The sequence below is a fragment of the Ovis aries genome, chromosome 20 (assembly GCF_016772045.2).
Source record: "Ovis aries strain OAR_USU_Benz2616 breed Rambouillet chromosome 20, ARS-UI_Ramb_v3.0, whole genome shotgun sequence".
NCBI classification, from domain to species: Eukaryota; Metazoa; Chordata; class Mammalia; order Artiodactyla; family Bovidae; genus Ovis; species Ovis aries.
This window is the reverse complement of record NC_056073.1, coordinates 46,968,755-46,989,808: the sequence shown is the minus strand read 5'-3', so window position 1 is coordinate 46,989,808 and position 21,054 is coordinate 46,968,755. Positions and strand designations below refer to the sequence as shown.

The window sequence follows — 21,054 nt, the reverse complement described above, 5'->3', positions numbered from 1 at the left end:
TCAGTTTAGTCACTCAACTGTGTCCGACTCTTGGCGACCCCATGAATCACAGCACACCAGGCCTCCCTGTCCATCACCAACTCCCAGAATTCACTTAGACTCACATCCATCAAGTCAGTGATGCCATCCAGACATCTCATCCCCTGTCGTCCCCTTCTCCTCCTGCCCCCAATCCCTCCCAGGATCAGCATCAACAAAAATGTTGGTTTAAAAAAAAAATCCAGAATACTCATAGGATATAAATGGACATTGATTATTAATGGCCCAAATCAATATGACAAGTCCTCCTTATCCTTTAGTAAATGCCTCCTGCATTGCTCACTTGTGTTGACAGCATCATTATGACTATGTCAATTATCAGTGATTTACTTCTTCAAAAGAAGTCCATGGACCCATGGGAGAGTTTTTAATTATTGATTTACCCAACTCAGTTTTCTCAAAAATATCAGTATTTTGTACTGTTGCTAATTTCTGCAAATACATTCCTACTTAAAAATGAATTATGATGGTAATGGAGTATGTAATAATGAATTTTAAAATCCTTAATAATTTTAAAAACCTGGATTTCATAGTGAAACAAACAACAGAGAAAATGGTGTGGTAAGAATGGCAGCTAATAAGTGTAGGAGCCGTGATAGAGAATCATCGTTTATAACTGCTGACATAATCAGATTCAGGGAAGGATTGTGTGACTGTTGGGAATAGAAAGTTCATATGGCTTCAGAGTATCATCCTTCAGATTACTTACCAAATACCAAAAGGAAAATGTACAGTTAGATGTCTGAAATGTAGAAATGGAGTGATGCCCCACCCAACCAAGTGATCAAATTTAGCTTTACTAACAGCAGGAAAACCTAAGCTATGTGTCCTTTATAAAGTGTAATAGAGAGGTACACACATCTAACAAAAAATGCTTAAGCTGAATCTAATCATAAAGGAAAAAAATCTGACAAGTCCAAAAAGAGGAAGGTTCTACAAGATGACTGAGTCCTGAAAAAATTCAATGACTTAAGAAGGAGACTGTGGGGACATCCTTGGTGGTCTAGTGTTTAAGACTCCTTGCTTTCACTGCATGGGGAGCCAGTTCATTCCTGGTTGGGGAAATGAGATCCCTATTGGCCATTGCGTGTGTGTGTTAGTCACTCAGTCGTGTTCGACTCTGTGACCCCATGGACTTGAGCCCGCCAGGCTCCTCTGTCCGTAGAATCTTCTAGGCAAGAATACTGGAATGGGTTGCCGTTTCCTTCTTCCACGGGATCTTCCGCATCCAGGGATTAAACAGATTCTTTACTGTCTGAACCACTGTAGTGCAGCCAAAAAAATAAAAATTAAAAATAAAAAGGAGAGTGAAGGAGGCTTTTCTAGAATAAAAAAGAACCGATTACAGCTCATGGTTTGAAAAAAATGATGAAATGGTTATAAAAGGAATTGGGGGGGACAAATGAGATAGATATGTATATTATTATAAATTATTAATTTTCTTGGATTTGATCATATAGTGTTTATGTAGGAAAATGATCTTACTTTTCTTTTTTTCTAAATTAAAAAAAACTTTGGCCATGCCTCCTGGCATACAGTTTCAGTTCAGTTCAGTCGCTCAGTCATGTCTGACTCTTTGTGACCCATTGAATCGCAGCACGGCAGGCCTCCATGTCCATCACCAACTTCCGGAGTTCACTCAAACTCATGTCCATCGAGTCGGTGATGCCATCCAGCCATCTCATCCTCTGTTGTCCCCTTCTCCTCCTGCCCCCAATCCCTCCCAGCATCAGGGTCTTTTCCAATGAGTCAACTCTTCTCATGAGGTGGCCAAAGTACTAGAGTTTCAGCTTCAGGATCAGTCCTTCCAATGAACACCCAGGACTGATCTCCTTTAGGATGGACTGGTTGGATCTCCTTGCAGTCCAAGGGACTCTCAAGAGTCTTCTCCAACACCATAGTTCAAAAGAATTAACTCTTCGGCACTCGGCTCTCTTTGTAGTCCAACTCTCACATCCATACATGACCACAGGAAAAACCATAGCCTTGACTAGACAGACCTTTGTTGGCAAAGTAATGTCTCTGCTTTTGAATATGCTATCTAGGTTGGTCGTAACTTTTCTTCCAAGGAGTAGCGTCTTTTAATTTCATGGCTGCAGTCACCATCTGCAGTGATTTTGGAGCCCCCCAAAACAAAGTCTGACACTGTTTCCACTGTTTCCCCATCTATTTGCCATGAAGTGATGGGACCAGATGCCATGATCTTCGTTTTCTGAATGTTGAGGTTTAAGCCAACTTTTTCACTCTCCTCTTTAACTTTCATCAAGAGGCTTTTTAGCTCCTCTTCACTTTCTGCCATAAGGGTGGTGTCATCTGCATATCTGAGGTTATTGATATTTCTCCTGGAAATCTTGATTCCAGCTTGTGCTTCTTCCAGCCCAGCATTTCTCATGATGTACTCTGCACAGAAGTTAAATAAGCAGGGTGACAATATACAGCCTTGACGTACTCCTTTTCCTATTTGGAACCAGTCTGTTGTTCCATGTCCAGTTCTAACTGTTGCTTTCTGACCTGCATACAGATTTCACAAGAGGCAGGTCAGGTGGTCTCGTATTCCCATTTCTTTCAGAATTTTCCACAGTTTCTTGTGATCCACACAGTCAAAGGCTTTGGCATAGTCAATAAAGCAGAAATAGGTGTTTTTCTGGAACTCTCTTGCTTTTTTGATGATCCAGTGGATGTTGGCAATTTGATCTCTGGTTCCTCTGCCTTTTCTAAAACCAGCTTGAACATCTGGAAGTTCACGGTTCATGTATTGCTAAAGCCTGGCTTGGAGTATTTTGAGCATTACTTAACTAGCGTGTGAGATGAGTGCAATTGTGTGGTAATTTGAGCATTCTTTGGCATTGCCTTTCTTTGGGATTGCAATGAAAACTGACCTTTTCCAGTCCTGTGGCCACTGCTGAGTTTTCCAAATTTGCTGGCATATTGAGTGCAGCACTCTGACAGCATCATCTTTCAGGATTTGAAATAGCTCCACTGGAATTCCATCACCTCCACTAGTTTTGTTCGTAGTGATGCTTTCTAAGGCCTACTTGACTTCACATTCCAGGATGTCTGGCTCTAGGTGAGTGATCACACCATCATGATTATCTGGGTCGTGAAGCTCTTTTTTGTACACTTCTTCAGTGTATTCTTGCCACCTCTTCTTAATATTGTCTGCTTCTGTTAGGTCCATACCATTTCTGTCCTTTATCGAGCCCATCTTTGCATGAAATGTTCCCTTGGTATCTCTAATTTTCTTGAAGAGATCTCTAGTCTTTCCCGTTCTGTTGTTTTCCTCTTTCTTTGCATTGATCACTGAGGAAGGCTTTCTTATCTCTCCTTGCTATTCTTTGGAACTCTGCATTCAGATGCTTGTATCTTTCCTTTTCCCCTTTGCTTTTCACTTCTCTTTTCACAGCTATTTGTAAGGCCTCCCCGGACAGCCAGTTTGCTTTTTTGCATTTCTTTTCCATGGGGATGGTCTTGATCCCTGTCTCCTGTACAATGTCACTAACCTCATTCCATAGTTCATCAGGCACTCTATCAGATCTAGTCCCTTAAATCTATTTCTCACTTCCACTGTATAATTGTATTTGATTTAGGTCATACCTGAATGGTCTAGTGGTTTTCCCACTTTCTTCAATTAAAGTCTGAATTTGGCAATAAGGAGTTTATGATCTGAGCCACAGTCAGCTCCCGGTCTTGTTTTTGTTGACTGTATAGAGCTTCTCCATCTTTGGCTGCAAGGAATATAATCAATCTGATTTCAGTGTTGACCATCTGGTGATGTCCATGTGTAGAATCTTCTCTTATGTTGTTGGAAGAGGGTGTTTGCTATGACCAGTGTGTTCTCTTGGCAAAACTATTAGCCTTTGTTCTGCTTCATTCCATACTCCAAGGCCAAATTTGCCTGTTACTCCAAGTGCTTCTTGACTTCCTGCTTTTGCATTCCAGTCCCCTATAATGAAAAGGACATCTTTTTTGGGTGTTAGTTCTAAACGGTTTTGGAAGTCTTCATAGAACGGTTCAACTTCAGCTTCTTCAGCATTACTGGTTGGGGCATAGGCTTGGATTACCATGATATTGAATGGTTTGCCTTGCAAACGAACAGAGATCATTCTGTCGTTTTTGAGATTGCATCCAAGTACTGCATTTCGGACTCTTGTTGACCATGATGGCATACAGGGGGGTCTTAATTCCTCAACCAAAGACGGAACCCCCACCCCCTACAGTGGAAGCACCAAAGTCTTATTAATCATTGGACCACCAGAAAAGTTCCCTCAGTTGTCCTTCAGTTCAGTTCAGTTCAGTCGCTCAGTAGTGTCCAATTCTTTGCAACCCCATGAATCGCAGCACACCAGGCCTCCCTGTCCATCGCCAACTCCCAGAGTTCACTCAGACTCGCGTCCATCAAGTCAGTAATGCCATCCAGCCATCTAATCCTCGGTCGTCCCCTTCTTCTCCTGCTCCCAATCCCTCCCTGCATCAAAGTCTTTTCCAGTGAGTCAGCTCTTCGCATGAAGTGGCCAAAGTACTGGAATTTCAGCTTTAGCATCATTCCTTCCAAAGAAATCCCAGGGTTGATCTCCTTCAGAATGGACTGGTTGGATCTCCTTGCAGTCCAAGGGACTCTCAAGAGTCTTCTCCAACACCACAGTTCAAAAGCATCAATTCTTTGGTGCTCAGCCTTCTTCACAGTCCAACTCTCATATCCATACACGACTACTGGAAAAACCATAGCCTTGACTAGATGGACCTTAGTCGGCAAAGTAATATCTCTGCTTTTGAATATGCTGTCTAGGTTGGTCATAACTTTTCTTCCAAGGAGTAAGCGTCTTTTAATTTCATGGCTGCAATCACCATCTGCAGTGATTTTGGAGCCCCCAAAATTAAATTCTGACACTGTTTCCACTGTTTCTCCATCTATTTCCCATGGAGTGATGGGACCGGATGCCATGATCTTCGTTTTCTGAATGTTGAGGTTTAAGCCAACTTTTTCACTCTCCTCTTTTACTTTCATCAAGAGGCTTTTTAGTTCCTCTTCACTTTCTGCCATAAGGGTGGTGTCATCTGCATATCTGAGGTTATTGATATTTCTCCCGGCAATCTTGATTCCAGCTTATGTTTCTTCCAGTCCAGCGTTTCTCATGATGTACTCTGCATATAAGTTCAATAAGCAGGGTGACAATATACAGCCTTGATGTTCTCCTTTTCCTATTTGGAACCAGTCTGTTGTTCCATGTCCAGTTCTAACTGTTGCTTTCTGACCTGCATACAGGTTTCTCAAGAGGCAGGTCAGGTGGTCTGGTATTCCCATCTCTTTCAGAATTTCCCACAGTTTCTTGTGATCCACACAGTCAAAGGCTTTGGCTTAGTCAATAAAGCAGTTGTTCTTAGGAGATGCATAAGTGAAGTCGCTAAGTCGTGTCCAACTCTTTGGGACTCCATGGACTGTAGCCTCAGGCTCCTCCGTCCATGGAATTTTCCAGGCAAGAGTACTGGAGTGGGTTGCCGTATCCTTCTCCAGGGTATCTTCCCGACCCAGGGATCAAACCCGGGTCTTCCGAATTGCAGGCAGACGCTTTACCATCTGAGCCACCAGGGAATCAGTGTGTGGGGCCGTGTGTATGGAGAGAGTGAGAGAAAGGCCAAATATTAGCAATTAATAAGCGGAGGATGGCTACGCAAATGCTCATTGTACAATTCTTTAAACTTCCCTGTTGATATAAGCCTTTTTTTTTTTTTAATGGCGAGGGGTGGGGGCGGGGGGCGTTGTTGATTGGATGATACCGTTCGGGGAAGGCCAAGGGCAAAGGCATACAGAGTGAGTGAAAGTCACTCAGTCCTGTCAGACTCTGCGACCCCATGGACTGTAGCCTGCCAGGCTCCTCTGTCCATGGGATTCTCCAGGCAAGAATATGGAGTGGGCAGCCATGCCCAACTCCAGGGGATCTTCCTGACCCAGGGATCGAACCCGGGTCTCCCACACTGCAGGCGGATTCTTTACAGTCTGAGCCTCCAGAGAAGCCACCTCATCCAGAAACCAGGTGAAAACAGCCACTTCAGGAAGAAACCGGAAGACACCTCTCAAACGCCCCGCTTCCCGGGCCGCTTCCCTATTGGCGGCTCCAGTCACGTGGCAGCGTGGCCCCGCCCCCTGCCCCAGAAGCCCGCGCGCGCGCGCCGCCCTCAGTCTCGCAGCTTCTTCCGGGAGCTCGCAGTGGAGGTGGAGGCCATGGAGGCCGAGCCTCCTCCGGTTGAGGAGCGCCGGCGGCTGCGGGAGGAGTTGAGCGAGTTCGTGGAGAGCTGCCGCCGGACGCTGGAGGAGGTGACGGCGTCGCTGGGCTGGAGCCTGGACCGGCTGGAGCCCGGGGAGGAGGCGGCGGCGGCCGAGGTGAGAGGCCCGCGGGGCCGTGGGCGGCGGGCAGGGCGCGGCGTCTGCAGGGCCGAGGGGGGCGCGCGGGACTCGGGGCTGTAGCCTCCCGGGCGCTCGCACCGCTCCCGGGGAAGCCGAGGAAGTGCAGTGAGATAAGCGGGCAGGCCTGGGGTGCTGCCGGGCGGCTTGCCGTGTCCTCCGCGCGTGGATTCCGCCTTGGCACCAGGTTCGGGGTCGGGAGAACTGGGGAGTTGATGGGAAACAGTGGAAACAGTGGCAGACTTTATTTTGCGGGGCTCCCAAATCACTGCAGACGGTGACTGCAGCTATGAAATTAAAAGACACTTGCTTCTTGGAAGAAAAGGTATGACCAACCTGGACAGCATGTTAAAAAGCATAGATGTTACTTTGCCAACAAAGGTCCGTCTAGTCGAGGCTATGGTGTTTCCAGTAGTCATGTATGGATGTGAGAGCTGGACCATAAAGAAGGCTGAGCGCCGAAGAATTGATGCTTTTGAACTGTGGTGTTGGAGAAGACTCTTGAGAGTCCTTTGGACCGCAAGGAGATTCACCCAGTCCATCCTAAAGGAAATCAGTCCCGAAGATTCATTGGAAGGACTGGTGTTGAAGCTGAAGCTCGAATACTTTGGTCTCCTGATTCTAAGAACTGACTCATTTGAAAAGACCCTGATGCTGGGAAAGATTGAAGGCGGAAGGAGAAGGGGATGACAGGATGAGACGGTTGGATGGCATCACCGACTTAGTGTACATGGTTTGAGTAAACTCTGGGAGGGTGATGGACAGGAACGCCTGATGTGCTGCAGTCCGTGGGGTGGCAAAGAGTTGGACACGACTGAGCAGCTGAACTGAACCAGGTTCCGCGTTGGGAGAACTGGGGAATTGCGGGTCGCCTTCCTCTGCCCCAAGATAGTGCACTTCTGGCACTTCTGACAGGGGTGGCAGCATTCTAGGACTGTTAAAGGATTCGATACCTGCAGCTCTCCTGGACGTTAGGATTGCTTTGGAAAGAGATGTAGGCAAGTGTGTTAGGGTCAGCAATCCTGATCTTTTTAAAAAAAAAAAAAATTACTTTTGGCTGCGGCAGGTCTTAGTTGGAGGCACGCAAGCTCTTAGTTGCAGCATGTGGGATCTAGTTCCCAAGCCAGGGATCGAACCTGGGCCCCCTGAATTGGGAGCACAGATCTTAGCCACGGGGACCACCAGGGAAGTCTCCAGTTGTTGTTTTTCTAATGAGATGAAAGGAAGTGCCCACGGGGCATCATACTTCATGAGGCCTACTATGCTTTGAAGTGAAGTGAAGTCGCTCAGTCGTGTCCAACTCTTGCGACCCCATGGACTGTAGCCTACCAGACTCCTCCCTCTATGGGATTCTCCAGGCAAGAGTACTGGAGTGGGTTGCCATTTGCTTTACGGGTTTATAATTTTTTGAAAAACTCTTTTCACTGTTTGTTTGGAGGTGTAGTTGAAGCTGTGAACTCTGTTGAGTGGAGCCTCCCAGGTCTTTCCACATCACTGTGCTCCCAGCAACGTAGTAAATTTACATTTCTTTTATTAACAGTTAAATAGCTCTTTGTTTATGCCGCTTATTGTACATTACCTCCTTTAATACTCATAATGACCCTACGAGGTAGGTACCCTCAGCCACCTTTTACAGATGAGAAAACGAACCGAGAGAGGTGAGCATTTGTCCCAGGACTCATTGTTAAGTGGTAGTCAGGATGTAAACCCAGGCATTCTACCCCTGAGAGTCTGTGTGCCTGATTGCTTTGCTGCCTCTCTAAAACTCCACTCTAAAATTCCGAAGTTCTTGGGAGTTCTGCAGTGGTTAAGACTGCCTTCCAGTGCAGGGGAGTAGGTTCAATCTCTGGTTAGGGAACTAAGGTTTCACATGCTGTGGGGTGTGGCCAAGAGTTAAAAAATAAAATGAAATTCTGAAATTCTGATAATCAGTTGTGGGTGTGCATCTCATGTTTGCAAAAGCAACACCTGATGTTCAGGAGAGTGACTGTCGTAAACATCCTGGTGCGTGGCATTGCTAATTCCTAGACCAGGTGCAGTACAGAAAGGCGGCGCATCTTCACTCCTCTGCTGGAATGCTTTCATCCTGTAATTGCGTGAACAGCAGTCAGTCTCTGCCCTCCAATGACTGCTGGTGGTGAGGGGGAGCACAGAGAGTAGCCGCTGTGTGTTACAAGGTGGAAGGCTGTGAAGGGTGAGTCAGGATTGCTGTAGTGCATGCGGGTTACTGCAGGCTGTGGGGGTGGACGGCCACAACTTCATTTGCAAGGTGAATTCTAAACTGGTGAAAGGAGCTAAATTAGCGAGGTGCAGCACAGAGAAAGCATCAACAGCATGGGTAGAAATCCAGAGATAAGGCTATGCACAGATCAGGAAACCTCTGGAAGTTAAGCATAACTAAGAGCTTGGGATGCAGGGGAAGAGGGGAATGGTGGTCAGTAGGGGCCAGAGCTTAAAGGTCCTTGTACAACTGTGTTAAATAATCTATATATACATTTTTTTTTTCTTAATGAGAACGGTAGGGGGAGACATGAAGGTACTTGAAGCCAAAGTGCTGGTTGCTCAGGCAACTAAATTTTAATAAAATTATAACTGCTTATGTTTATTGAAGTGTGGTATTTACCAGGCCCCGTGTGAATTGCTTTGTGTGTATGAATTCAGATATAATTTATTTAATCTTCACAGTAGCTCTGTGTGAGTAGTCCTGCTATTAGACCCATTTTACAGGTGAAGAAACTGAGAGAAAGGAAGGCTCCTGACCTTGACTACGTTCGTACGGTCATTCAGTGGCAGGCCTCGCACGCACCCTGGCTGCTGTGTGGTGGGTGGAGGCAGAGGGAGCAGTTGGCAGGGGCTCTTGTCACCTCGGGTGGAGAGGACGGCATCCGGCATGGGCTGGGGCAGGGGCGGGGGTTATGTGTAAGGACCTCTGAGTTCCTCAGGGGGAGATGGTCAGTGAGGTTGTCCAGGCAGTGCACGTACGTATATCTTTTAGGAGGTGGGCTTTGAAGTGTTGGAGGGGGACAGAGGCTGTCAGGGGTGCAGAGAACCAGGGAGGTTGTTTCTTAATGTGTACGTACGCTCACGCGGGAAGTGGGGTGGAGAGGCTTACAGAAGAGGATATGAAAACATTTCATGGGATAGTTATTTCTTGAAAAATGATGGACCTTTTCCTTTGCTTCTGTTTGATCTTTATAGGATGAAGCTGCGATATGCCCGTACGATTCCAATCACCACATGCCTAAATCGTCTTTAGCAAAGCATATGGTGTCTTGTAGATTGAGGAAGCTGGGCTATACCAAAGAGGAAGAGGTACCATATATTTATTATATATATGTCATGTGATTCATGCATTAGTAAATCCTCACAGTATTTGGAAGGTGTAGTGTGAGGTTTTCTTAAGAAAATAATAGTCATTTGTGAAGTGCAGTGGGATGTGCCTCATTTTGCACATGATTTCAAGAAATGCTTAAATGATACTAAACCTATTGTTGGTTTACGTCAAATATTAAAGTAGTCATCTCATACTGGAGGACATAAGATTTACTTTTTTTTTTTTTTTTACCGTTTAGGATAAAATGTATAATTCTGACTTTTTCTATGAGAATGCGAATGTACCTTCAGTTACTTTGAGTAAGTATTAATATAATTTTTAAATATCTTAGTGAGGCTATATGTGTATAGGTATTTATGTTTCATTTTTGAATTATCAGAAGAGTGGGCTTTGTAAGTATCCTGATGATTGATTAAGAAAGGTATTGCTTATAGTGATACTAGTTTACTCAATCTGAGATTTAGAGACCAGGTTTATAATGGACACCAGAAATCATCTAGAGTGTCCTACAATAGGGCACGTGCCTACCTTCTTGGTTATAACAAAACCTGGCCACACGCATATGTTAAAGATAGAGCTGAGGATGGAAGTGTGTTCTGAGTGGTCACCGATTACACAGAGGTTAAAATCTCGGGCTCTGGAATCAGAATGCCTCGTTTAACTAATTCTGTCTCCAGTAGTTGTGTGGCTTTCAGTAAGGTAATTAACCAATTTTTTGCCTAAATTTCTTTGTAAAATAGGAATGACGCTAATAACACCTGTAAGGAGGATTAAATATCACATATGTAATATGGTTAGAATACTGCCTGACACTTGGCTGGGATTCACGAAATGTTAGATATTACATTGGTTGCTAAAATTTGTGGCAGCAACTGCTGCGTGCTTGATTATATTAAGTGTTTTCTGAACTGCTCGAAGTCTGGTTGCTTATTGGATTCTGGTGGATCAGAAAGAATTCTGCATTCAGATTACCTCAGCAGCAAGGTGGGTTGTTAAGATTCTGGATTCTCGGTGTGCCCAGAGAGCTTGGATTATTGGAACCTAGTTAATAATTCCATTGTGGACATTGATGATTCATATTGTGTTTATGGATTTTTTTTTTGACAGATAAGGACTCACAATTCCAGATAATTAAACAAGCTAGAGCTGCAGTTGGAAACGATGGTGATTATTATAATCAAAGTAAGTGACGTCATAGTTTGAGCTAATTAGTTAGACTTTTTTTTCCATAGCGTGTATCACTAATTTTCAAAAGAAATCTTGTAAAAACAGTTACATGGAATAGGTTAAGCTTTCCATCTGACATTAGACTAAGTACTTGGTGTCAAATAAATGCCCGAGTAGACCGTCTCACCCTGAGATTTCCTCTCTCGTGAGCACTGTTGTTGTTGTTAGTTTAGTTGCTCAGTCTGACTCTTTGAGACTGCGTGGGTTCTGGCCTGCCGGGCTCCTCTGTCCATGAGATTTCACAGGCAAGAATCCTGGAGTGGGTTGCCATTTGCTTCTCCAGGGGATCTTCCTGACCCAGGCATTGAACCCCCATCTCCTGCATTGCACGCAGGTTGTTTTCCACCGAGCCCCCTGGGAAGCCCCTCTCGAGAATTAGCTCAATGTTACATGTAAGGATGTTGAAGTGCAGCATCCTTACATCCCTGCGCCTCACAGTGAAGCACGGACGGTGTTAGACGTACAGTTTCAGAGGGTTGTGGGTACGTGGTGCCCAGCTTTGGAAGCTGGGGTAAGAGATGCTACCTGGGACTTCACTTTAGCAGAGACAAGCTTAGAATTTTGTTTCAGCTTTTAGGAAATTGGAAGAAAACTTCATCCTTCAAAATCATAGAAGTAAATGGGTAAATGGAATTAATAGATTCTGACTCTAGGTAGAACATCCAGCCAAACCCTGACTGGCTCCTTTGATAAAGGTTCTCAGTTGTCTTTGAGCTTTCTGAAGGTACCTTTCTCTGAATACCTAACCTTTTTCTCCCTTGTTGATGTCTAAGGTCATGACCCTGTTGTTGTAAGCCAGTATCTGGGCTCAATTTCTCCCTCGATCGCATTGTGGCTTTGAAAGGAAGAAGTCTGTTAGTCTCAGTGTATTGGTAGCAGCCAGAAGCATGTTTCTTGTGTTTGCTGTTTTGAAGGATCCATGTAGTTCCGGGTGTTATTCTTTGAGAGGGATGTTTGACTCTCATCTTACTCAAAGAGATACTGAGCTGTGGTCAGTTAAGCCTTTTTTGGCCATCATTCAGTTAAGACCCAGTTAAAAAGTAGAGGATTTTGTTTGTGTGTTTTGGGAGAAGTTACTAGTTTTAACTTTATTTGACCTTAGCTAGTGAGATTTACTAAATTTATTTTATCTACTCCAGCATCTGTTTTTTTCAGATAAGGAAATGAACCCTGTCCAGCAGAGGTGATGAAAGAAATTCTGGGGTGCTTGTTCTAAAGTTCCTCAATACTTTGCTATTTTAGAAGAGATTTGTTTTGTTTTGTTTTGTTTTGTTTTTTCCAAAGCTCTCGTGTATTTCATTTCTCTTTGACATCATAGTTGTGATAGGTTAGGCAAGTATTTTCTCTTCCATATTAGGTGAAGAAATAGAGGAACACAGAAGTGAGTTAACGCTTTTGTGCTTTAACATAAGCTGGATTGAAAACCTAGCTCTGAATTTTGCGGATTTGAGCGTTGAATTTGGTTCTTTACAAAAGCAAACAGTTACTTTAAATGAATAGTTCTTTCAGTAGATAAAAGGAACTTTGATTTTGGATTTTTGTACTGTCTTAATATTTAATTGTTAAGAACAATTTGTTATCTGTAATCCTCTTTTTAAAACTTTTTTTCATCTTACGTACAGCTCTGCAATTTCTCAATAGAGATTATTTTTTTGTGGCCCATTTATGTCTTACGCATTTAAAACTTTTTACCCCAGGACAAAAATCTCTTTAATATCTCATTGATGTTTACTTTGAAGGAATGACTAACATGAACAGCTTTACATTTTCCGTATAACTAATATTTTGTTGGTTATGTACTAAATTTTAAGTTTCTTATATTTTCATTTCATTGGTCATATCAGGCCCAAACTCAAGGTATAGAATTCTCAACCTGCTAATCTTTGTCAAAGCTTGAACAGCCACTGGATCTACTTATTTACTTTCTGATGTAGTTATGTTGGAATAAACAGTCATTTTATATTTGATCTTTTTCCTTCAATATTAAAAATTCAAGTTGCTGTACTTGAATTTCATGACATCTGTGTGGCTGGTGGCCATGATTTGAACATGAGTGTACTGGGCTAAAGCATCCTAAAGAGATGGGAGATGACGGTTCTAACCCTGATCTTTTCCTCCCACTTGTGAGACTTCAGTGGATCATTTTATCTGTAAGGGCCTCATTTCTGCATCTCATGTTAGGAAATTGACTTGGTATGAATTCTTCACAAAATTCTGAATCCGTATCTTTGACACAAGTTAATATTTAATATTGTTAAATATATTATTATGTAATGTTAACATTATTGATGTTTAATATTATATTTTACACATTTGAGATGGCATGTGATGGCCACAAGGGCTAACAGAAGAATGAGAGTTCCGGTTACTGGGAAAGTAGAATGGAGTTTCAGTTTGGGGTGGTGGCAGAGTTCTGGAGGTCGGCACAGCTGATGGTGCACAGTAGTGAGGATGTGCTGACTGCCGCTGAACTCTCCACCCAAAAAGGGGTCAAATGGTAGATTCCATGTTGTGTCTATTTTATGGCAATTTTTTAAAACTATTCTTAAAAAAGTATGTAGAGGGTCACAGTTAGTATGATGACAGCTCATTCAGATAGATCTCCAAATCATATAGAAACTTGCATCTGAACTTTTTACGTTTTGTGGAAATGTGAGCTTCTTTAAGTGTGTTTATCCATTTTTTTTTCTTTTACCAGAAATATCTATGTTCTGAATGATCTGAATGCCGTTTGTTGTTTAACTTTTCCTGTACTTTTTCTTTTTCAGTAATTGGGGTGAGTATAAAGAGGAATTAGGAACCTGAATGTACTCCTTATTTAAAGATATGCAGTATCCTTTTTGCAAATGATATCCTTTTAAAAGTATCATTCAAATTTCTAAACTTTATCTTAATCGCTGTCAAAACATTATAGTGGTGACTTGGAATTTTAGTTGAATTTCAAAGAATTTAAGTATCAGTCTTAACCAGACAGAAATTTTAAGATGAATAAAGAAAACTCCAAAATATTTTAAGGAGGAAGTTACACTTCTTTGTTTACAAAGAACAGGCAAAGGTTTGTGTGGAACGTGTTTTAAAATACATCAGTGTTCTTTTCATCTTTGTATTTTTCTTCCAAACTGTGTAGCCTATAATCAGATAAATTAGGTTTATCAAAGCTGACTCACTTTCGTATTACAAAATGAAGTGCTGAAAATCTGGCTGCATAGAGGGGCTTTTCCTAGTGTTTGCCAGAATTAGAGTAAGAGGGATTGACAGTGGGGAACCCTTCCTCCCCGCTAATTCAGAACCTTTTACTAGTACAGATTGGTATTCGTCACTGTTACTGCAAGACTCCGATTCAGTGTAGCTCTCCTCGGAATTTATAGGCCTGTAAAGTCATCTCTTTTCTCGCGTTGTTATCCTTAGTTCATGGCGTGTTCTCATTTGAATTTTTGTTGTGCCACTTTATAAGCATCTGAGAAGAGCTACTGATTTTATATTATCCTGTGAACCTGAGTGATTACTTTAGGGTAACCTAGCAAACATTAAAAGGATTCCTTTAGTAGCTGGTGTTCTTTGTTTGTATTCATGGATAATGAAGTCTAGAAAGAATCTTTTTAAATTGCTTATTTACAGTTACAATAATTTTTTATTTCTTTGAGAAAATTGAATCTCAAAAATTTTCTTCAATCTTTAATACATCATATCAAGGTATTGTATTTACTTTTTTTCATTAATGAGCAGATTATAGAAAGTTCTATGATTGGGGGGGTGGGGCGCTTGCTGTTGATAACTTTTTTCAGTTTGGTGAAGCCAAGATGCTGCTGCTTCTGAAAATTAGAAGAAGCTTTGGTCTCAGTCTGTCTTTCTCTGATCTGAGGAAGTTTGGGATTTCTGCCCCTTGGTCTGTAGCTCTAAGTCACTGCCCAAATGGGATATATTTTGACTGAAACATATCGCTTGGTGTCTCATAAATATGTTTTTAACACATTTTTCGTATTTCTATAATTTATTTTCAAGGGGGCTGTAATGTGTATTTCCTATTAAAATCATTTTCCTTCACCTTCTGTGGGGAAAAGCATATATAGAGAAAATTGATATCTACTTTTACAGTATGGGGAGCCTTTTAAAAGTTTGTTTGTTTTTTTTTCAATGGGCAAATTGTCTCATGGTTATTACTGTCTGCCTTCATGGGATCTGTCTTAACGCTGTCGGGGAGAATAGCCAACATCCACGTCCATCCTTTCTGTGGAGGCAGCGTTCAGGACAGTCAGTGTCACGCAGGTGGCTGTTCTGTATGTTTAGGGACTGCTGAAAACTAGTGGCTTGTGTTAATTAAACGTCACATTATTACCGTGCATGTTTAAAGATAAGTCTCATAGATTGTGAATCCACAGAGCTTCATGTATTATTTATCCTTGTGATCTTATTTTTACTCTAGGGGTGTATTCTTCATTGCCTGTTGAAGTTCCTCTGAATCACAAACGGTTTGTTTGTGATCTCACTCAAGCCGATCGTCTTGCCCTCTATGATTTTGTAGTCGAGGAGACAAAGAAAAAACGCTCAGATTCTCAAATTATTGAAAATGACAGCGATCTCTTTGTAGACTTGGCAGCCAAAGTCAATCAAGGTTTGAGATGAATATCTTAGTTTTCTATTTCTTAATTGTCATTTCCTCCTTTAAGTGTTATTAAGATGATTTGTCAGGCCATTTTGAGTTGAAATAGGATTGTTTTGTATCATCTGATATTAACATATATGTTAAGCTGTTTACTTAGTACTTGAAATTTTGTGCTCTGGTTGTTACAGTAAGCATACCTTTCTTCAGTAAGAATGTTACTTAGAACTGGGCTGTTACTTTAATCTCTGTACTTAAAACACTCTATGTTCAACTAATGGCTAGAGAAAAGGAATGATGTAAAATAGTCCATTTATACAACATAAAAAAGTGCTACATTAAAATGTGGTAAGATATCAGATGATCACGGTGTTCCTTCCCTCTAATTCATAAGAATTTACAGTTTCTGAAGATGTAATAATTTTATTTTGGTCTTTTATTAGATAATAGTCGAAAAAGTCCAAAATCTTACCTTGAAATCCTGGCAGAAGTGAGAGATTACAAAAGAAGACGCCAGTCCTATAGAGCTAAGAACGTTCACATAACCAAGAAGTCATACACCGAGGTGAGTTCTGCGTGATTTTGTAGAGCCTTGCTGAACGCAGAGGTTTCCCTACTCAGTCATCGCCTGCCCTGTGGTTTCCACAGTTGCCTAGAGGTTCCCTGAGAGCACGAGGCTCCACTGTGGCCACGTCTGATTTGCATTTGCTCTGTCGCATTCAGACCCAACCTTCACCAGGCAAAGGCTCTTCAGGGTACAAAGACCTTACGTAAAGAGGTTGTGCAGTCTTACAAAAATACTGCTTTTGAGAAAGTGATAACTGCATCATGATAAGAACATAGATTTTGGCTGTAGACAGACCCAAGCTTGAGTTTTGATGCTGTGATTTATCACTGTCTCTTTGACCTGGGCAAATGATTTGAGCTTTTTAAGACTGAAATTTTTTTCATTTTATACTAATACAGACTTTGTAGGGTTATCGTGAGAAGTAATGGAAATAATGCTTATGGACAAAGGAATTTTCAATGAATAGCTTTTTTTGGCAGAAACTTTAATGTCATTTTATGTACTCTACTAAACATTTCGGCTTAAGTGTTTTGGTATAAATTATTTGTAACTTACAGTATTATGTATATAATAAAATTTAAGTGCATTGCTGCTGCTACTGCTGCTAAGTCGCCTCAGTTGTGTCTGACTCTGTGCGACCCCATGGACGGCAGCACACCAGGCTCTGCCGTCCCTGGGATTCTCCAGGCAAGACTACTGGAGTGGGTTGCCATTTCCTTCTCCAATGCATGAAAGTGACAAGTGAAAGTGAAGTTGCTCAGTTGTATCCTACTGTTTGCGACCCCATGGACTGCAGGCTACCAGGCTCCTCCATCCATGGGATTTTCCAGGCAAGAGTACTGGAGTGGGGTGCCATCGCCTTCTCCGTTAAGTGCATTAATTTGTGATTTAATTGCTAAGTTATGTCCCTGACTCTTGGACCCCATGACCTGTGGGCCACCAGGCTCCTCTGTCCATGGGATTTCTCAGGCAAGGATGCTGGATTGCCATTTTCTCCTCCAGGGCGTCTTCCCGACCCAAGGAGTGAACCCCGTCTCCTGCACTGGCAGGTGGATTCTCTGCCACCGAACCACCGGGGAGCCCTGTCACCTGCATATGACCTCTGTATTTTACACCCACCCACTCCCTCTCTCCTCCCGCCCCAGCCGTCGGTGGTTTGGGAGCAGATCCTGGGTGTCCTTCATCTGTAAAGACGTCCGTGTGCTCCACCCTTTCAGTGGTTTATCGTGTCTCAGTGACCTCCAGCATACAGATGAGCTGCACTGCCTCAGACAGTACACAGGACTCGCTCGTGTGTGTCCTTCTCCCAGATCGCCCAGGGTTGACCTCGTGCCCCGTCATGCGTCCTCTGTCTTTCTGTGCCTGATCTCTAAACTCTTCAGGCTGAGTTAACATGTGTCATGATCGTGTGCCCCTGAATCCTCAGTGTGTCTCCTGTTTGTGTTTCCTAGACTGCACACCTCCCACAGCCCACCGTATCGTAGCTCTCAGGAAATGTGTAATTGATGGCAGTGCCATCTGCTCGTTTCTCGAGCGGCTTCCTTACCTGGCAGTTGGGTCCTCCCCGCCCACAGGTGATCCGGGATGTGATCAGTGTGCACATGGAGGAGCTGAGCAGCCACTGGCAGGAGGAGCAGGAGCAGGAGGCGGACGGCGCGGACAAGTATGTCGCCGTGTCATTGGTGGGAGTGGCCCCCTGTCAAGTCTGTTGCCTGTCGCTGTTGAGCTAGGTTTGAGCACCTCCAGGACCAGTCATAGCACACTGACTCATCCGGAGGCTTCCTCCTCTTCCTGTGCCCACAGCCGTGAGACAGACCATGCGGAGCTGGGTTTCTTGCCTGCCCTCTTACTGGAGTGCAGGATCATGCATGTCTATTTGGTCTCTGCTATAGAAGTTGGGCTCGAGGCTGGTCTTTCGTGGAGACCAGTGGTTGAAACTAGCTGTCCACCATTCTTTCTGTCTCAGGAGCGAAGGACGACGATCGGCCTCAGTGGACTCGAGGCAGTCCGGGGGCAGCCATCTGGACGGCGAGTGTTCACGGCATAGACGCGACCGAAGTCGGAGCCCACACAGACGGAAAAGAAACAAGGACAAGGACAGAAGCTGGGGCTCCAGGAGAAGGAAGGAGAGGTGAGCCCGGCGGCGAGGCGCTTGTTGCCGAGCTATTGCTTCTGACACATGGACAGTCCTTCCGTCACAGGCCATGTTGAGAAGATGGCGCGTCAGCACCATGAGGTCGGGGAGCAAACAGCCTGTGAAGGTCCTTCATGTGCGTCCTGTTTCAGGGCGGCTGTCCACAGCTCTGCGGGCGTGGCTCGGTCTGCCTGCTCAGGCCTGGTTTCCCTTCGTTATTAACTGCTTCTCAGCAAGACACAGGAAAGGACTGTCTGGGCAGAAGGGTAGCTGCGTTACAGAGGTGTTTGCCTGGGCCTTCCTTCCGTCCCTCAGTGTCTGCCCTCTGCTTCCTGTTTTCCTGCTGTCGTTCTCTCCTTCTCTTGCTAATCCCGCAGATAAAGAGCGTCACTAAGTCAGGAAGGCCCAGGCTTTATGGCACTCAGCTCAGCCTTGTTGGGATTCCTGGTAGAGGTTTGATCATTGGGGAGATATAAAGTGACACTGAGATAATACAGGTTGGCGGAGGTCTGTTCGTGTGTTGCAGCCGCTTAGTGGGCCTCCGCCTGGACCTTAGCTTGGCCAGGTCTGCCCCTGGACTCATCCGTTTTCCACTCTGCTCCTCTGGCCCCTCACGCCTGTCCTGGTAGCTAATGACTGGCATCTGTCCACCTAAGCCGGAACTCGAGGCCTTGCTAGCCGCTGTCCCACTCCTCGCCGTCTGGGCTGGCTGTCGTCAGTCCTGCGTGACGGGGCCCCTCTTGCGCTCCCTGCCCCTCTGCCCTGAGCGCTGTCCTCTGGGGGTTTTCCTGGTTGTTCTGTCTCTACGTTGGTGCCGTATGGACCCGTCCCTCCCCAGCTGCTGGAGTGAGCCTTTGCCTCTCAGAGCCCCTCAGCAGCCGCATTCTCGTGGCTCATAGTGGCTCTCAAGGCCTCGCTCTGTGCTTTGCCGCAACCCCGTGGTTCTGCCCCAGCCAGCCCGGGCCACGCACCGTTCCCTGTCCCCGCTGTGCCTCATCCGTGCCCATCCACCGCCTGTTCTGCTGCCTGTCTGCTGTTTTAAACTCCTCCTCAGCCTTTAAGATGCAGCTTAGTCATTCCCGTGAAGCTTTTTTCCCCCATCTGTGCCACTGTACCCAGCACCTGCGTTTCATTGGCCTTACGTTATTTTCCTCCGTACTAGACTGAGCTCATTGCAGGCAGGTCTGGGTCTTGTTTAGTCTCATTTCCACAGTGCTTGTCTAAAAGTAAGCTCTTACGTGGTATCTCTCCAGGATCAGTGGTGATCAGGAGTCAGGCTTTTTGGTTTAGTAATTCTGCTCAGCTTGCTATCGTTCAGTTTGTAGGTTTAAAGCTAGTTATGAGTTCAAAATGTGAAGTAGTTTCTTGGTAGTCCCTTTTGATTCATTTACTGAAGGATAACCTCTGGTCATCACACATCGACTCTTGATCAGCTGTCGGAAGTTGTCTTCTCTCCCTCTTTTTCTGGTTTCTTAGTTCTTCCTCCTCTTGAGTAATTTTTGACATGTCCAATCAGTCCCTATGACTGATACATGTTAAATAGTCTCAAAACCCAAACATGGATGATTTCCTTCAGTGAGGATAAGCTGAGTGTCGGCAGGAAGTATTCTTTGAGACCCCCCTGAGGTGGGATGACCTGCAGGGAGCTGAGCTGGGAGCCGGGATGCGGAGCTCAGACAGAGCTCTGAGTTCCTCCTGTGACTCCAGAGTCCTGTTTGAAGTGAACTCTCAGGTCATCCACCTTGTACATATATTCAGAGCATAGCTCCAAAGCACAGCTTTAAAAAAAAAATCCATTTCCTATATCCTCATCTCAGTTCTGTCCTATATTTTTAGTGATGCTTTTTTCTTCTTTATTCTTTAAAAAAAAAACTAAAACACTGTTCTGTTTTAAATGCATGTTTTAACTTGCTCTGGTTTATATCTGATGTATGTACATTGCTGTGAATTATTATTTTAAAGCTTTGATCATTTTTTTTCACCCCTTTCGTTTCAGGGATGGGGAAAGACATCACAGTCACAAAAGAAGGAAGCAAAAAATGTAGAGCGGAGTGTCTGCGCACGGTAATTAGGCCTGGGCCCCGGAACCAGCATGCTGGCGTCTGCCATTACTTTCAGTAGGAGCACGTGCTTCTGTCAGCCGTTCAGTGCTCGTATCCTCATTTTTCAATAAACGCCTCTCAAACCACGAGAACGTGACGATGCTCTCAGGCTTGGTTTTCCTAGTTGATTGCCTTCTGTTGCTGATTGTGTCTCATTGTCTTTTTTTTTTTTTTTTTTTCACAATTTATGTATCAAAAAATTCTTTAAATATTTAAGCTGTGTAACTAATACATAAATGCATTCTTACTGTGAAAAAAGCTTACAGATAAGGCTAAACAACCCCTGGCGCACCACCTGCGTTGGCACCACCTGCGGCCCCCTCGGGGTAACCACTGGTGAACTGTAACAGGAAGAGAACCCAAATACTCCTCAGAAGAGGAGGGGCGGACTCGTGCTAGCGCAGCATGCCGGGCCTGAAGAAACACACTGTGTCACCGGGCGTAGATCTAGGAGACACAATCTAAATGAAGGAGCAAGTTTCAGAAACACACCCGGCCTCGCTCTGTGTGAAAACAGCAGTGCGTGTTTTCTGTTACTTCTTCTATGCATATTAGTCACTCGTTTCTGTCTGACTCCTATGACCCTGTGGTTTGAAGCCCACCAGGCTCCTCTGTCCACGGGGATTCTCCAGGCAACAGTACTGGAGTGG

The 21,054-nt window shown here is 44.2% G+C and overlaps 1 protein-coding gene across 2 annotated transcripts; it reads left to right on the top strand.

Moving 5' to 3' along the window:
- Positions 1 to 6,228: 6,228 nt before the first annotated feature.
- On the top strand, positions 6,229 to 20,501 carry SNRNP48 (small nuclear ribonucleoprotein U11/U12 subunit 48). 2 transcript variants are annotated; one of them, XM_027958462.3, is made up of 9 exons: positions 6,229 to 6,418; positions 9,638 to 9,751; positions 10,012 to 10,072; positions 10,881 to 10,955; positions 15,424 to 15,612; positions 16,044 to 16,165; positions 17,743 to 17,831; positions 18,135 to 18,299; positions 20,299 to 20,501. In XM_027958462.3, exons 1-9 carry the CDS (start codon positions 6,260 to 6,262, stop codon positions 20,345 to 20,347), a joined length of 1,023 nt encoding a protein of 340 aa, XP_027814263.2. In that variant the 5' UTR covers positions 6,229 to 6,259; the 3' UTR covers positions 20,348 to 20,501. The 2 variants fall into 2 exon arrangements, with proteins under 2 accessions (XP_027814263.2, XP_060259769.1); XM_060403786.1 differs by lacking the exons at positions 18,135 to 18,299; positions 20,299 to 20,501 and having other exon boundaries at positions 17,171 to 17,831.
- The last annotated feature ends 553 nt before the right edge of the window (positions 20,502 to 21,054 follow it).